Source organism: Notolepis coatsorum (assembly GCF_963971535.1).
Source record: "Notolepis coatsorum genome assembly, chromosome: 3".
In the NCBI taxonomy this organism is placed as follows: Eukaryota; Metazoa; Chordata; class Actinopteri; order Aulopiformes; family Paralepididae; genus Notolepis; species Notolepis coatsorum.
In genome coordinates, this window is record NC_140167.1 from 140739713 (window position 1) to 140755648 (window position 15936).

At 47.3% G+C, this 15936-nt stretch overlaps 1 protein-coding gene across 2 annotated transcripts in view; it reads right to left on the reverse strand.

Moving 5' to 3' along the window:
- Positions 1-15936, reverse strand: part of plcd4b (phospholipase C, delta 4b) — a 57311-nt gene that overhangs the window by 2512 nt on the left and 38863 nt on the right. The window contains exons 13-16 of one of the 2 annotated variants that reach the window (XR_014619511.1): positions 12238-12416; positions 10146-10278; positions 9596-9665; positions 6978-7082 (exon numbers count right to left, since the gene is read on the reverse strand). Coding sequence is in view for 1 of the 2 variants with exons in the window: in XM_084310768.1 (XP_084166894.1) it covers positions 6933-7082; positions 10146-10278; positions 12238-12416 (462 nt within the window). In the remaining variant the exon portion in view is untranslated. Of the gene's footprint in view, positions 1-6932; positions 7083-9595; positions 9666-10145; positions 10279-12237; positions 12417-15936 lie in introns of those variants that run through there. The other variant, XM_084310768.1, reaches the window with a different exon arrangement.

The window sequence follows — 15936 nt, forward strand, 5'->3', positions numbered from 1 at the left end:
GATGATCGGGTTCTCGTCCACATCAGACTGCGCGCAGATGGAGGAAAAAAGGAACGTAAGCCCAGGGCCCTGTTCCTCGTACCTGGCTAACTGAGTTAGCCGGATAATTTTCAGGATAACGTGACATAAGCCAGATCTTTCGGTTCCCCGACGCGCGATTGTCTAAATCACTATGGCAACAGATAAGAAAGTTTGAACCTGGTCCAGCGGAGGGTTTAGTTATATTTCATATGGCTTTACGCTCTGCTCTATTGGAACTATCCCTTTAATCATATGCTATCATGAAAACTTTCAACCACATGCATGCACCTACACCTGCCTGGCCACGCCCACATCCGCTCACATATAAGTGGGGCTATGGCCATACTACCAGCTCCTTCCCTACTTTCACCACCTGGAACTGGAAGTATGTGCAGGGCACCTCTTCAGATCAGTGCTGAAGTAGTTAGTTATAGGAGCTGTGTTGGCATTGTCTTTTGTCTTTCCCTCTCACTAATTTACAGGAGAAAGAAAGAATAATGTCGTCACCACCGGAGAGTCTAGAGGATTATTCTGACCTCCACCGGCACTTCACATTCAGGCTTCCTCGGGGCGTAGTGGGGCTTTCCTGCTCCATGTTTGTGGCAGGCAGGTGAGCCTCAGCGGCGCCCGGAGGGGAGTGCCCGTCGGTGAGCAGTTCCCCCGCCAGCGTTGCTCTCCGGCTGTGCAGCTGGATACTATTGCCGCGGGAGGCAGTCGGCTGGTCCGACGGTCTCTCTGGTGGGTGGTGTCTTGCGGCGCGGGCTCTCTGCCTCTCGCTCACGTCAATTGGCGGTGAGCGGCGGGGGCGGACGGTCTAAACGGATGTGTCAGTTGTGCGGGGTCGGCTGCTCAGGCATATGGTCCCGCAGAACAGCCGGCTCCAGGCGAGGATTCCTCCGTTACCTCTCCATTGCGTCCGATACAGCTACAGTAGCTAGCCGTTAGCCTGTAGCTAGCCGTTAGCTTGTAGCTAGCCGTTAGCCTGTAGCGTCCGATGGACAATTAGGATTGCATGGAGGGGGCAGGGAGTTCTTGTTTGACGCCCCACGAAGACAGAGCTCTCTCCCCTCGGGCAGAGTGTGCTTTGTTTTCCTGGGAGCCCCGTACTCCGAGTCTGGGTTCAAGTCCCACCTCCGAGACGGGACGCCCTACTGCCATCCGCACTGGACGTTGGCTCCCGCCTATCAGAAAGAGAAGGTGAGCCTCCCACGCGAGGGATGCGAGCGAAACGGAGGAAAGTATGCAAGGGAGTTGCGTGTTTTTTGTCCTCGAGCTTAGGGCGGCAGCGGCCTGTACAAACGGGGCTCCGCTGCCGACGCCACTGTATCTCTGGCAACGCCGTCCTGTGAGGGAGGCGAGCGTTGTCTGCCCTTTCTTTGGGCTAGGCAGTTGGCTATCTGGATTGACCAGGCCTGCACTCCACCTTATGCAGCTTCAGTAGCTAGCCGTTAGCGTGTAGCTAGCCGTTAGCCTGTAGCTAGCCATTAGCTTGTAGCTAGCCGTTAGCCTGTAGCTAGCAGTTAGCCTGTAGCTAACCATTAGCGATAGCCGTGGGGAGATAGCGGGCCCTGGACACTCTGATTCGGCGTCATCTCTGGCATGTCGTCAGCCTGCACCATGGCCGGCCGCAGGATATGGGCGAAACGCCGGAGCAGGACTCCAGCCCTCGCCACTACTGGCCCCGCCAGCAAGAGGCCTCGTCAACGGGGAGACCACCATTGTTGCTGCCAGTCGTCCTGAGACCCGGGGGTACAGGTAGGACACATTACTCCTTCTGCCCCCCCCCCCCCCCAAAAATGTTTTTAGGTTAATAACATAAAGGGTCCCTCCTAAAGGGGGACTGTTTTTGTTTAACAAAACGTGTGTTTAATTCACTGTATTTTGGGGGATACGGCATGTGCAATATAGACTTACAGCTAAAAATGCTAGGGTCGCGTTCTTGCTTGGGAGTTTGTGCAAATTTCTCTGAAATTTGCTTTGGTTGCTGTTCTGTATAACTTGCAAGGCTTGTATTACTAGCACTTAGCCAAGGGCTTATGTCCTTTCTCTCTACCTAAGCCAGTGTTATTTGAGTCCGCAACTGGTGTGCTATTGTTAGCGTACAGAGTTGTACATATGTGGCATGTAAACCAAGGACTTTTTGAGTCCCTCTCTTCAGTCTGGTATTTTTTCTTTGCTTAAGGGTAAAGATAAAAAAAATAGCGGGTGGCAAGTTTTTCACACGTAAGCCAGAGCCGTGGATAAAACCAGTTTTTTACACAAACGAGGTTATCGGCTGTGGTTGGCGTGCAGAATGTAAAGCTATTATACTACAGGTGTATGTGCTTTCATTTAGCGCACTATACAACTGGTGTCATGGCTCTGCCTTTTTTATTGCGTCGTATCAGGGGTGAGGTGGTTGAGGGGGGTGGACAAATAACCCCCCCCCCCCCCCGGATATAGATATATCCTTTATGAAACTTATTGGCCGAGAGGTTGTGCCTTTCTACCTATCAGTCTCCCTGACGAAGGTGTTCTCTCTCTTGTCACAGGGAGGGGGGGGGGTGGATTTCCCTGTCTCCCAGACCAAATTAGGATAGTGGGACACAGGATTTCCCCGGCCATTGAAGACATCACAGGCGTGTTTTCTTATTGGCCAAGAGACATGTCCGTGAGTAACAGGGCCTGTGCTACAGACCGCTGTCATTGTAAAGGATAGATGATGCGATGCAGTCGAGACTGTTGGGCCTTCTGCTCTGCTCTCTAACAGTAGTGTATATTGGGCCATTTTGTCTACTTAGTCCAATCTGTTACATGAACCTTTTTCAATTGTTTCACTCACGTTGAGGTCTCTCTGGGAAAACCGCTGTCTTCCCCTCTTACATAAAGAGCAGAATTGATGCGGTTTTTATTCCCAGGCTTGTCGTATAAGAGCCTGTGTCTGTGTCTCTAGTACCGGCTTCCTGCTGCTCATCCCAGACAGCGGGGAGAAACATTGTGGGGCTCTTTCTTGTTAGAAATTCGCTGTCACTGTTCTCGGGTTCTTTACGAGCATACACGCCGTTTCATAAATCAGCGTTTGGTCTTACGAGACCGATCAGCGCTGGCCCAGGGTGTTTTTCAATGATTGAATCCGCCTTTTGGGACCGGCGCTCCTTGGTTGCCCAACATCATAAAAACTGCGTTTTTTTATGCGTCGGCTGGGAAGGAGATTTTTATCTCTACCGAGCGCCAGTGCACTAGGTTAGACTCGAGGACTTGCATACATTTCCGGGGGAGATGACGGAGTAGATCAAACATTGGCAGGGGGGGCGGCTAGGTGGTGTAGTGGGCAAGGCGCTCACCATCAACGCTGGAGACGCTGGGTTTGAATCCAGCTCTCGGTGTTGCTATCAGCTTGGCTGGTCGTTCATACTAACACAATTGGCAGTGTTAGGGGTGGGAAAGCTGATGGGTGGGTCCTGGGCATTGTGGACAGCGACCCCTACAGTTCGGTCGGGGGGCCTGCACAGCGAGGGTAGGATCTGGAGGGAGGTAGTGTGACCTTCCACACGTTACACTCTCCCGGTGAGAATCTGCGCTGCTAGGCTGGCTGCCGGCTGGCTGCACATGCGTCGGAGGAAAGCATGTGACAGTCTCCGGCCTCCCGGACCAACAGTAGGGGGGAGTGCGCAACAACCAGGAAGGGGGTTGGGAATTGGCATAACGACTAACAGTGGGATGGGAGAAAAATCGAAAAAAGGAGGGGGGAAAAAGATAATTAAAAAAAACATTGGCAGGGGGGTTTCACGCCTGTTAGGTGGGCCACCGGGAGCGGTACGTTCGTGTACTGACCGTCTTGGTGGCGCCCCTGTGATGTTTTGGATCTACACGCGTACCTACCCCCCTCTTAGGACTGGGGGCGGCGGCGGCGTGATAAGGGCACAGGACTTGTCCTGGTCGCGCCGGACCGGATCAGTTTAACCCGTTGTCCGCCGGGGCGCAGACAAGTTCTGGTACCCCGAAGGACCCTGAGCTTTTCCGGGGGGAAAATGCCAGGGCGGGCCGGACGTCACAGGGGTTGATGTCATGAATGTGTGTGTCATATAGATGCCACTACGAGTTGCATTGGTCCATACTATGTTGTACCTTCTTGCACAATGTTAGGTGGGTTGGTCCTTCTCCATTCATTTCACCCCTCCCTCCCTGCTAAACCGGGGGGGGGGGGGGCTGTCGGGGAGGCTGCTTCTGTCAACTCCTCTATGCCTCCCTGTGTAGGTCCCGGTCCTCCAGGTCCAGGTCGGGCCTTGCCCTCGTTTACCTGTTGGCCTGGGTTAACCCTTTTTAAACCTGAAACGCCTTGAACTGCATTGTATAGCCTGTGTATACGCACAGTTGTGTTTTCCGGGGGTTTCTTAATGGGTTAAGGGAGCAACCATTTTCTGTTAATAAACATAGGGGGTGGTTGTCTCCCCGGTGTGTTGGTAGCAGAGTCGACTCTCCAGTTGAGTCTGACCCCGGCTACCCGAGAGTATGCCCCCGCATGTGCGCCAGCTCCGGTGCGCCAGCTGGCCCCACGACATTGTGGGGGGGAAGCCTCCTTGGAGCGCTTTGGAGCGGCGTGCCAGGTGGAGAAGGGCCTTCACCTATTGTAGGCCCTGTCCGATACGCTGGCGATGTGGGGGGTGGTGTCACCAGTGACCGTCTGGTGGGGTCTCGATGCCGCGGCCTCGTTGACCTCGCCAGGCCCCTTTTTCGGGGGGTCCTGGCCCCCGGGATGTGGCCTGGGGCTGGGGCCTCCTCTGCGCCCCGCTGCTACGGCCTTGCCACAATGTTGGGGGCTGTGACGTGGGTTTTTTGCTTCACGTCCGTTCCCTGGTGGCATGCGGGATGCGCGACCGAGTAGTCGCGGGCCCTTCTAAACAAAGGTAAGTCCCACGGTCTGCTCACCTTGTGCGTTTGAGGTACTGTTCCCTCTTCGCACAGTCGGGTCCGGTCTCCCTCCCGTCCCTCACTAGGGGGGGCCGGACTGGGTGGACCTTCCCCGGATTCTGATGGTTGTAGGGGACCTCAGCGGGTACATCTGTCGGGCTCTCCGCTCTGCTCCGCTCTTGTGTTCCAATAGAGCAGAGCGTAAAGCCATATGAAATATAACGAAGGTTATCCTATAACCCTAGTTATATGAATATGGCGAGCGCTCTGCTCTGACTCACTGAGGACCCCATGTGTCTTCCATTTCAGCCAGGCAGGTGTAGGTGCATGCATGTGGTTGAAAGTTTTCATGATAGCATATGATTAAAGGGACAGTTCCAATAGAGCAGAGCGCTCGCCATATTCATATAACTAGGGTTATAGGATAACCTTTGTTCAGTTAGCTGGATAACCTGGCCACGCCCTCGCAAAAAGAAATGCCAGCTCTCTTCCTCACAGTCTAGATCCCATTATACCATTCTGAATTATGTTTTTGTGCTTAGTTTTTTTAGAGGGGGCTTTTGAAATGTAAAATAATAGACTTAAAATGCTGATAATAAATCATATTCAGCCTATGGATTTACTTTGTCCTAAATAATGAACATCATATATACGGTGCTCGCGAGTCGCGACACACACAATGTGGTTATTTTAATAATGGATCATTGCAAATGTGAATCCCGCTGGGATGTTTTCAATGAATGAAACCTATCGGGTGTTTGGCTCTGATTCGTTTCATATTCTCCGCTGTGGATGTATTTGCGGAGCGCCCGGATTGTGTTTCATTCAAGCATAAATTGAAGTGTCTTTATGCGTGGATTGTGGATGTGAATTACGACGAATCTGAATATGTGGATTGTTGAATTGTATCACTGTCACTCACACGTTATTGTGATATTGTAACTGGGATTAAAATGTCTGAGGAGATGCGCTGTTTGACGGATTTGATGACGTGGACGTGACTTGAGAAAATGAATGAGCAATTGCAAGCCTTTGACGTTTTGATGAATGATTAAACCAAAGGTTAATCAATTGAATGCATGTAAGGATGATGTCCGAAACAGATTAAAACCTGATTAATAATGAAACTGTATAGCCTCCAAGCCTCTCTGACACGTTATTTCGGGGGTCGCGCCTTGACAACTTTGGGAACCATGTATGTATATAGTACATGATACCTAAGCACATACAATACAGATAAGTATCTATTAATTAGATATCAATTAGATACTCTTTGGGCTTGTTTTTATCTACTTATTCTGAAAGAGTTGAACTAATTATTTTCGCTAGCAAGATCTCATTCAATTATTCATTCCATTAATACTGCCAGCAGGCACATTTAAAGAAATATAATCTGATTGATTGGGGTAATGAGGGACTTGAAATTTGCCTATAGATTATGCATTTAACTTGTCGGCGAGGCTATTGAGCCGTACTGTATACCCATTCTGCAATCTGTTAATAAAGTTTTCAATCAATCAATCAATCAATGCTGTTAGAAAATCAGTATTTCTGCGATCGACACCTGCTGTCTTTTCAGGTGAGGCGGCCGCACGCAATTATCCTGAGTATCAAGTCTGGTTCGAATTAATGAGACTGAATCAGCGTTCGAGGAACAGGGAAAGCCTGGATTCAAACATCGGGTTAATTGAATCTGGCTAATGGGACTTTTGATCGACTTAGTTGAACCAGGTACGGGGAATAGGGCCCTGGTCAACGGGGCAGACTACAATAATATTTTCATTTGTTAGCCATGCTAGCAATCCAAACAATCAATCCAGGCTAAAGCTAGATATGTAAAAGGTGAAAGACTCACAGATTTGGCTAAATGACATCCAGCCGTTTTCGTTTTAAATAACGAGTGCCATCGTTTCTCCATATCGTGCAGGTAGGGGGCAACTTAGTCACATGATTCAGCACGTATGTTTATAAACAAGAAAGCCGTCTATACACCACATGTTCATTATCTCAACTTTCATTACCTTTCTGGATGCGTGTAAATGGAAGAGTGAATTGTCCAATGAAGTCATTCCTGGACGCCTTGTCGTAGTCTTCCACCACAAAGCGAACCAGGGCCAGCTCGGGGATGTGGATGACGAAATTCAGAGTCTCATTCCACACAGGGTTAAAACCTACAGGTATAGGGCAATAGAGAGCGTATTTAAGCATTACATCACGCGCAGGAGTGGTTTGTGAACAATAAACCATGCCTAGGGGTGGTCGTAAGTGGTGTAATGCTTTTATACAACTGCCACATTCATCCAACCTTATTGCTATACAATAAACACACATTAATCGAAGATTTATTGAAAAAACCATCCGCTACAAAAAGTAGTTCCCACAACAACAAAAAAGACAAGTTGCCTCCATGTGGAAGCAGCTCGGAAGTGCATCCAACCAACTAACACATCCAACTGTGTGTTATTGGAATGATTGAGAGAAGTTGCCTCTATGTGGAAGCAGCTCGGAAGTGCATCCAACCAACTAACACATCCAACTGTGTGTTATTGGAATGATTGAGAGAAGTTGCCTCCATGTGGAAGCAGCTCGGAAGTGCATCCCACGGATCCAACAAACTAACACATCCAACTGTGTGATATTGGAATGATTGATTGAACATTTTATTACCAGGTGCAGAATGGGTACAATACAGTACGGCTCAATACACACAATTGTTAAGGGGATGCAGACCTACTTTCTATATAACTTCATTCTTAGATGCTTCTATAGAAAGTAGGTAAAACAAATTAAAAGGTTTTCTTTGCCCTATAGGAAAAAAAAGGTTTTCACCCTATTTTTTTATTTATTTTTTTAAACCTACTTTAGAGGGCCTAAACTTAACCAGTTGGAAACCAGGCATACAGTAATAAAATTAGCAATCAATCAATTCAATGGGCCATGCTCACTTAAAACATCGCAACACCCAGCTCTCTCTCAGTCTGACTCTCCTCCGCCGTTGCAGACAGGAGTGTGTGTGTGTATGTGAGTGTGTACGTGTGTGTGTGTGTGTGTGGGGGTGTGCCAGACAGTGTGAGAGTGAGCTCTGCAGTCAGGGGGAAGGAAGAAGACATTTATAATCAATCAAATAATCAATCAATCAAGCCGTGATTTTTCTTTTGTTCTACAATGACTCATGACCCATCAATTACATCATCCAACATTGTTTAAAGGACTAAGACATTCACCATGACAGAATCGCTTTATATTTAGTCGTTATGACGCTATCAACATATCCATTTGTTAAAGATTATTGTCCGCCATCTTGTTTTCTCCGAAGTGATGTGAGTGATGTGATTCGGTTGTGGGCGGGTCCTGGGACCAGGAGCGTGGATTGTGCCCTATACATACGTGTAAATGGACTGTTTCAGCCAATCAGAATCGAGAAATTTGCATGCCGTTGTATAATGATCACTAACAATCATCCATAATTATGTGTATGTAATATGTGACATTCACACAGACAGTTCGGGTTCTGTGCTACACAAGAATGGATCTGTCCATTAGCAACCTATGTCAAGTGTCCACAGTAGGCTCTGAATATAGAGATAGGTTAATTAGTAATTATGTTAATGAAACTGCTAACTGTCCCCGACCGCCAAGAACCTTGGTGTTGTCCTTGACAACCAGTTGAACTTCTCTGCTCACATCGCAGCGACAACCAGAACCTGCCGATTCCTCCTGAGCAACGTCAGAAGGATCCGCCCCTTCCTGACAAAAGAAGCCACCCAACTCCTCGTCCAATCAACAGTCATCTCCCGCCTCGACTACTGCAACGCACTGCTAGCTGGCCTCCCGGCCGCCTATTGCTTAATAACAGCGGAGCAGTGCTGCCTTTGCTTCCGCGTTTTCCCTGATTGGTTGCGACACGCCCCGCGGCAGGCGCGGCAACCGCAGAGCGGAGCGGCAGAGCTTGCGGAATTATGTAACCGCCCTAATCCGCCATGATTTTCATTCTGCGCTTCAGCTCACCTGGCAGAGCAGCGGTCCTGCGGTCCGTTGTTGACGAGTTCGAATCCCATCAAAAAAAAATTTTAACATGATTTTTTTTTTTAACATGTATTCTTTCGCCGGTTAAGGTTAGGCATGGTTAAGGTTAAGGTTAAGGTTAGGCATTGTTTCGTTGTTGGTTAAGGTTAGAACGGTTAAGTTTAGGTGCTGTTAAGGAGCTGGTTAAGGTTAGAGTTTGTCTTAGAGACAGCCTATTTCCGCACTGCCGCTCCCTTGTTGCCGCGGTCACATGGTCAAATTGTCACATTCTTGCACTGCTCCGCTGTTAAAAAGCAACACGCCTCCCGGCCACTGCCACCAAGCCTCTTCAACTCACTTCAACTCAGAACGCAGCGGCCCGCCTGATCTCAAACCTACCGAAGTCGGCCCATGTCACCCCACTTCTTAGGGACCTGCACTGGCTCCCCATTGCTGCACGTATCCGCTTCAAGGCCCTCGACCTAGCATACCGTGCGGCGAAGGGAACCGCTCCCGCCTACCTCCGGTCAATGGTCTCTAACTACACACCCTCGAGACCCCTACGCTCTGCATCTTCTGGCCGCCTTACACCTACTCCTATCCAAGCTCCGGGAGGGTCATCAAAGAGAAGCCGCCTATTCTCAGTCCTTGCCCCACAATGGTGGAATGAACTACCCACCCCAGTTAGGACAGCCGAATCCCGTCCAATCTTTCACCGTCGACTAAAGACGCACTTCTTCAACCATTATCTGAAATAAAATAAAAAATAAAAAAAATAAAAGATTATAACCCTAACTAGCCTTACTGTCATGCACTTGTCCTAATAGACTAACCTACACTGTAACATGCAACACTTTGATGAATATTGTTACTCAGCTGATAGAGTTGTATCCTTCCTGATGACCTGTCGTACAGAACTTGTAAGTCGCTTTGGATAAAAGCGTCAGCTAAATAACTAAATTTAAATGTAAATGTAATCAGTGTGCAGTTGCTATAAGTAGAAATCAAGGCAACAGCAAACATGAGAACGCTTTCCCAAGTGTCAACAAGGTTGATAAATACAGAGAAAGATATTAGTATGACTATGGTTACATTTGAAAGACAAATACACCATTAACATCCAGACAGATGAATTAAGCTCATTGGCAAACTCAAATAGTGGTACCACTGACAGTTGACTGAGACAAGTTACCTAGTATAGCCACTGAATCTGCAGCCACACCACTCACCATTGTTTTGAATGTGACTGGTCTCTTCCTTGGCCTGGTCCTGTGACACTCCATAGACCTCCACTCTAACCAGAGGGTCCACTATAGAGCCCTCTTTCTGGTTCACTTTAGGAAGTTGCTGTCCACTGATCACCTGATAGATTAGATTCGATTAGATTAAAATGTATTGTCATACAGCACATTACTAGAATAGATACTAATTAATACAGGTAATTAAATTGGATATAAAATATATAAATGAGTACTACTGAGTAATAGTGCTAATGATGTATGTAGAGTGTTGTAGTATTAATGTGTACAGTGATATAGGTATAAAGACACTACATGGCCAGCAGCGTAACTAGTAAGAGTAGGTAAGGGATATGTACAGATATAGATATAGTATATACAGATGTGTAAAAATTATTATACACAGGTACTGTATGCACAGACAGATGTGGATATATATGGAAAGAATATATATATATATACTGTATAGATATGTACAGTATATACAGCATTATTGCACATGTTATCATATGAGTGATATGGGTTATATTTGATTTCATTACGGATCCCCATTAGCTGGTGCCATGGCAACCAGCTAGTCTTCCTAGTCTTATATACAGGTGTATAAGTAGGTATATTCAGACAGATATGGATATAGACACACACACACTTGGTTTAGGTGTCCAAACCATTGAAATAACCTTAAATAAATAGAACTAGACTGTGATTACTAGGGGTATGAACTAGGGGTATAGAATGTGTTAATCTAGTTAATTTATAAACAATGCTGTGAACCAATATGTCGGTTTATATGTTTTGTATTCGTTCAATTATTGCTGAGTGAATCAGTCCTGTCACATTTATATAGATTACCTAATAAGTTACGCATTTAAATGTAAGCCAAAGAAAATGTAGATTGTGTTAAATGTTTGCCTTGAAGGGATTGCTCTGATTTTTGGAACCTTTATTTCTCACTTAACCCTTTCACTGCCACACGACAGAAGGTTAACCCTTTACTATCACACAACCGATGGTCGCCGTGTGTTAGTGAAAGGGTTAACCGGCTGTTGTATGAATGAATGAAAACTTTATTTAACAGATTGCAGAATGGGTACAATACAGTATGGCTCAATACACACAATTGTTAAGGGGATGCAGACCAGAGAAAGACGTTTGTCTTGTTTACATCAGGGTCCCCCATTTTCAATTCATATTGACATTTATGACATACTCAACATACATGACATTTATGGCATAGGGACATACAGGTATTTAGTACTGTTACATTTGTGACATATACGATATTCAAATATACAGTACTGTTACCCATAGATCCTGACAGCGTATATACATATGATGGGGAAGGGACTGTACATTAGGAGGGGGTGGGTGAGTGGGAGAGAAATATACATACGGTGGGGAGGAGACTACATTTGGAGGGGGTGGGTGGGTGGGAGAGAAATATACTTACGGCGGGGAGAGAATATATACATGCGGTGGGGAGGAGACTGTCTATTAGGAGGGGGTGGGGGGTTTGGACATTTACGGTGGCCAGTTTCGTAGCAGTGAAAGGGTTAACCTTCTATGAATTGTCGCAGTGAAAGGGTTAACCATTTGGTAGTGCGGCAGTGAAAGGGTTAAGAATGATGTTGTTGATTCGTAGAGTTCTCAGCGCACACTGTTCCTCATACTAGCTCTGGATAGTTAGCCACAAACCAATGCAAAGTCAATGGGGTCAAGCTCCTGTCTATACAAGCTGACAAGGCTCAAATGTACTCCACAGTGCACACAAAGTAGATTTCAGTGAGCTTCAGTCGGCATGTACAGACAGGAGCTCCAGCCCATTGACTTTGCATTGGTTTGTGGCTATAACTATCCGGAGCTAGACAGAGGAACAACATGGTTTGTGCTGAGAAAGGACTCTACAACAACATCTATCAACAACATCTGAAATATGCCTTTAATAACTTGGATCAAATCAATCTGTTGTTTAATTGAATCATTCAACCCCTATAGTACCTATGGAGAAGTACATATTATTACAAACTGTATGATTGTGTACAGGTATGCATTCATGTGGGCTGCAGAGTGTTTCGTTTTGAACCTCAATGGATAAGCGGAGTGGCTTATATCCCTGGTGCTCCTCTGGTTTCTCTGGGTCAAAGGGTGTTTCGCTGTCCCTCATGAAGGCAGGTTTGAGGACGTAGCCACAGCGGCCATTCTGACAGAATAGCCCGTCATTCAGATCCATCTCCAGACCTGCTGTCTGGAAGTTCAGAGCCACTGGAGCAGGAGGAAATTAGTCAATTAAGTTCGACCTGACTCCCACTGTCATGCCTCCCACCCACAAAGCCAGCAGGGGGACCTCACATTCTCCAACATAATTAACATGTGACTCCCCTCCATATATCAGTCCACTTCTTTCTTTCCTTTCTACTACTGTAACTCTTATGCTAAACCCCAAACCACCCACTGTCTCATTCAGACGCAACCTATGCTCCCTGTCCCCCTCCACCCTCTCCTCTGACATCCTGTCAGCTCTACCTTTGAGTGAGACATTCTCTGCTCTCCCTTCAGATACAGTAACCTCCACCCTCCTTTCAGCCCTCTCAACCTTCTTTGACAAGCTCTGTCCCCTCACCAAGAAGCCTGCCACTCCAGCCGCTCCACACCCAGACCATGGCTGACGGATGCAGTTAGAGAAGAAAGACAGAGTTTGAGAGCGGCAGAGAGGAAGTGCAAAAAGATCACTGCTTGTCAGCATTCTCCAAAAACATTACTACTGTCAAAGCCTCTTTCTTTAACCATAAGATTGAGGCCTCGACTAAGAACCTCCACAAACTGCATGCCACCATGTCCTCACTTCAAGACTGATCACTCCACAGACAGCCCTCATAGCAGTCACAGAGGTTCTTCACTTAGCAAGAGGAGCAAAGGGCCTCTCCTCTGTTCTGATTCTCCTGGACCTGTCGGCAGTCTTCGTCAACTATCAGATCCTCCTCATATCCCTTGCAGGAATGGGAGTTGGAGGTTCTGTGCTGGCATGGCTATCATCTCGACGACCGCTCCTACCAAATATCTTGTAAAGGCACCCTGTCGACCGCCCACCCATTACAGACAGGGGTCCCCCAGGGCTTGGTCTTCAGACCCCTCCCCTTCTCTCTCTACACCAAGTTTCTGGGTAACATTATCACTTCTCATGCCTTCTCATACCATTGCTATGCCGATGACACCTAACTTCCTCTCCTTTTCTCCCTCAGTTACCCAAGTCTGGCCTGCCTGTCCAACATTTCCGGCCTGGATGACAACCAACCACCTCAAACTAAACCTGAGCAAAATGGAGCCACTTCACTTGCCGGCTGAATCCTCCCCACTGACTATCCTTTCATTGACAGTGGAGAACGTAGCTATTGCTCCATCCCCGACTAACAAGAATCTAGGTGTGGTCCTTGATGACCATGTGAACTTCTCTGCTCACATCACCTCAACAACCAGAACCCGATGGGGGTGGCTGTATGTTACTGCATACTTCACTGTTAGTCTGCAACACTACTATCACCGACATCTAAGAAGGGAGATCCCCCCTTGAATGGCCCTTCTAAGGTTTCTCTCCTCCACACTGCCTGTGGAGCATTTTTCCCTATTGTTAGGTTTTAGTGAGTTTTTCCTTACCTTCGCGTGGGGTATGTCTGGGAGTGCTTGCATTCTTTCATTTATTTGCATTTATTTTAAATTTGTTGGACCTTATGGTGTTCTTGTTCTGTTCTTGACTTATTGTTATGTTTTCTTCTTGACTTGTTTAAAGAAGACTTGTACGGCCCATGGGGACATTAACGTGTGTTGTCGGGCCTTATAAATAAATTTGATTTGATTTGATTTGATTCACCAAAAAAAAATCACAAAAAAACTAAAACTATAATTTCTGACCCCTCTCACCCTGCTCCCTATGTCTTCCAGCTGATGCCCTCTGGGAGGCGCTATAGGTCACAACAGTCTCTTCCCCACTGAAATAAGGACTGTGTGACAATCCGCCTGCCTCTGGCCCCCTGAACTGTCCGATAGCCCCATCTAGTGGACAACTGGCCCCACTGCTGCTCTTACAGCTGTGCCTAGTTCAAGTTCAAGTTCAAGTTCTTTAATAGTTGTCATACAGAAGTACAGAATACTTTCATACAAAATGCTTCTTACTGTTACGCTCCAGAGACTGTGCTAGACAAGATAGTATCAAATAACATAATAACATAATATAGCATGAATTTAGAAGAAGAAAATGAGGTCACAGTGTTCGGTATAGACATATGTACAATGTTCTGAGTTACCATATAATATACAATACACAATACTATGCAGTGTACTAATGTACAGTACTATCTAGTGCAAAGCAGAAATGGGATGAGGTACAATTTTAGGTACAATTTACAGTAAGGTGTACGAGTTGTAGTGCAATCCTTCATCCATAAATATAAAGTGTGGGGAGTGGGTGCTACAGTGTGTTTGTTTAAAGTGGTTGTGTGCTATAAAGTGTGTGGAGTGGGTGCTACAGTGTGTTTGTTTAAAGTGAGTGTGTGCGTGTGGATGTGTGTGCTATGTGCGTTTGGTGGTTGTTGTTGTGTAGTGTTCATTCATTGTTCGTTTAGCAGCCTGATGGCCTGGGGATAGAAGCTACTTCTGAGTCTTTCTGTGCTCGCCTTGAGACTCCTGTATCGCTTGCCTGACCGCAGCAGTTCGAAGAGGCAGTTGTTTGGGTGACTGGAGTCTTTAATGATTCTCTTAGCCTTGCCCTTGCAACGCTTGTAGTAAATGTTCTGGAGGGTGGGGAGCCCCCCTCCAATTGTGCGTTCGGCTGAACGTGTCACTCTTTGTAGTCTGCTTTGGTCTTTTGCAGTGCTATTCCCAAACCAGGAGGTGATGTTGCCGGTCAAGATGCTCTCTATTGTACATGAGTAGAAGTTCTTAAGGATCTTCTGGCTGACTTGGAACTTCCTTAGGCGCCTGAGGAAGTAGAGGCGTTGTCGTGCCTTCTTCACCACACTGTTAATGTGTGTGGTCCATGTCAAGTCCTCGGATATGTAGGCTCCGAGGTACTTGAAGCTGTTGACTCTCTCAACCGGTGCCCCGTCGATGCTGAGGGGGCTGTAGTCCTTGACCCCCGACCTCCTGAAGTCCACAATCATCTCCTTTGTTTTGCTGACGTTCAGGGAGAGGCTGTTTTCCTGGCACCATCCCGCCAGGACCTTGACCTCTTCCAGGTAGGCCCTCTCGTCGTTGGCAGAGATCAGGCCCACCACCACTGTGTCGTCAGCAAATTTGACGATTGTATTGCTACTCCGCTGAGCCACACAGTCGTGTGTGTACAGGGAGTAGAGGAGGGGACTCAGAACACAGCCCTGGGGGGCCCCTATGTTGAGGGTGATGGATGAGGAGGTGCAGTTGCCTGCTCTCACCACCTGGGGTCTGCCAGTCAGGAAGTCCAAGACCCACTGGCAGAGGTCATAGCCCAAGCCCAGGTCCCTGAGCTTGGCTATGAGTATGGAGGGGACTATGGTATTGAATGCCGAGCTGTAGTCGATGAATAGCATTCTCACATAGTTCCCCTGCCTCTTGTCCAGGTGTGATGCTGCTGTGTGCAGCACATGGGATATGGCGTCCTCCGTGGACCTGTTGGGGCGGTATGCAAATTGCAGGGGGTCCATGTTGATGGGGAGGGAGGAGCAGATGTAGCCCTTTACTAGCTTCTCAAAGCACTTCATGGCTATGGAGGTGAGAGCTACAGGGCGGTAGTCGTTGAGGCAAGCAGGCTTGG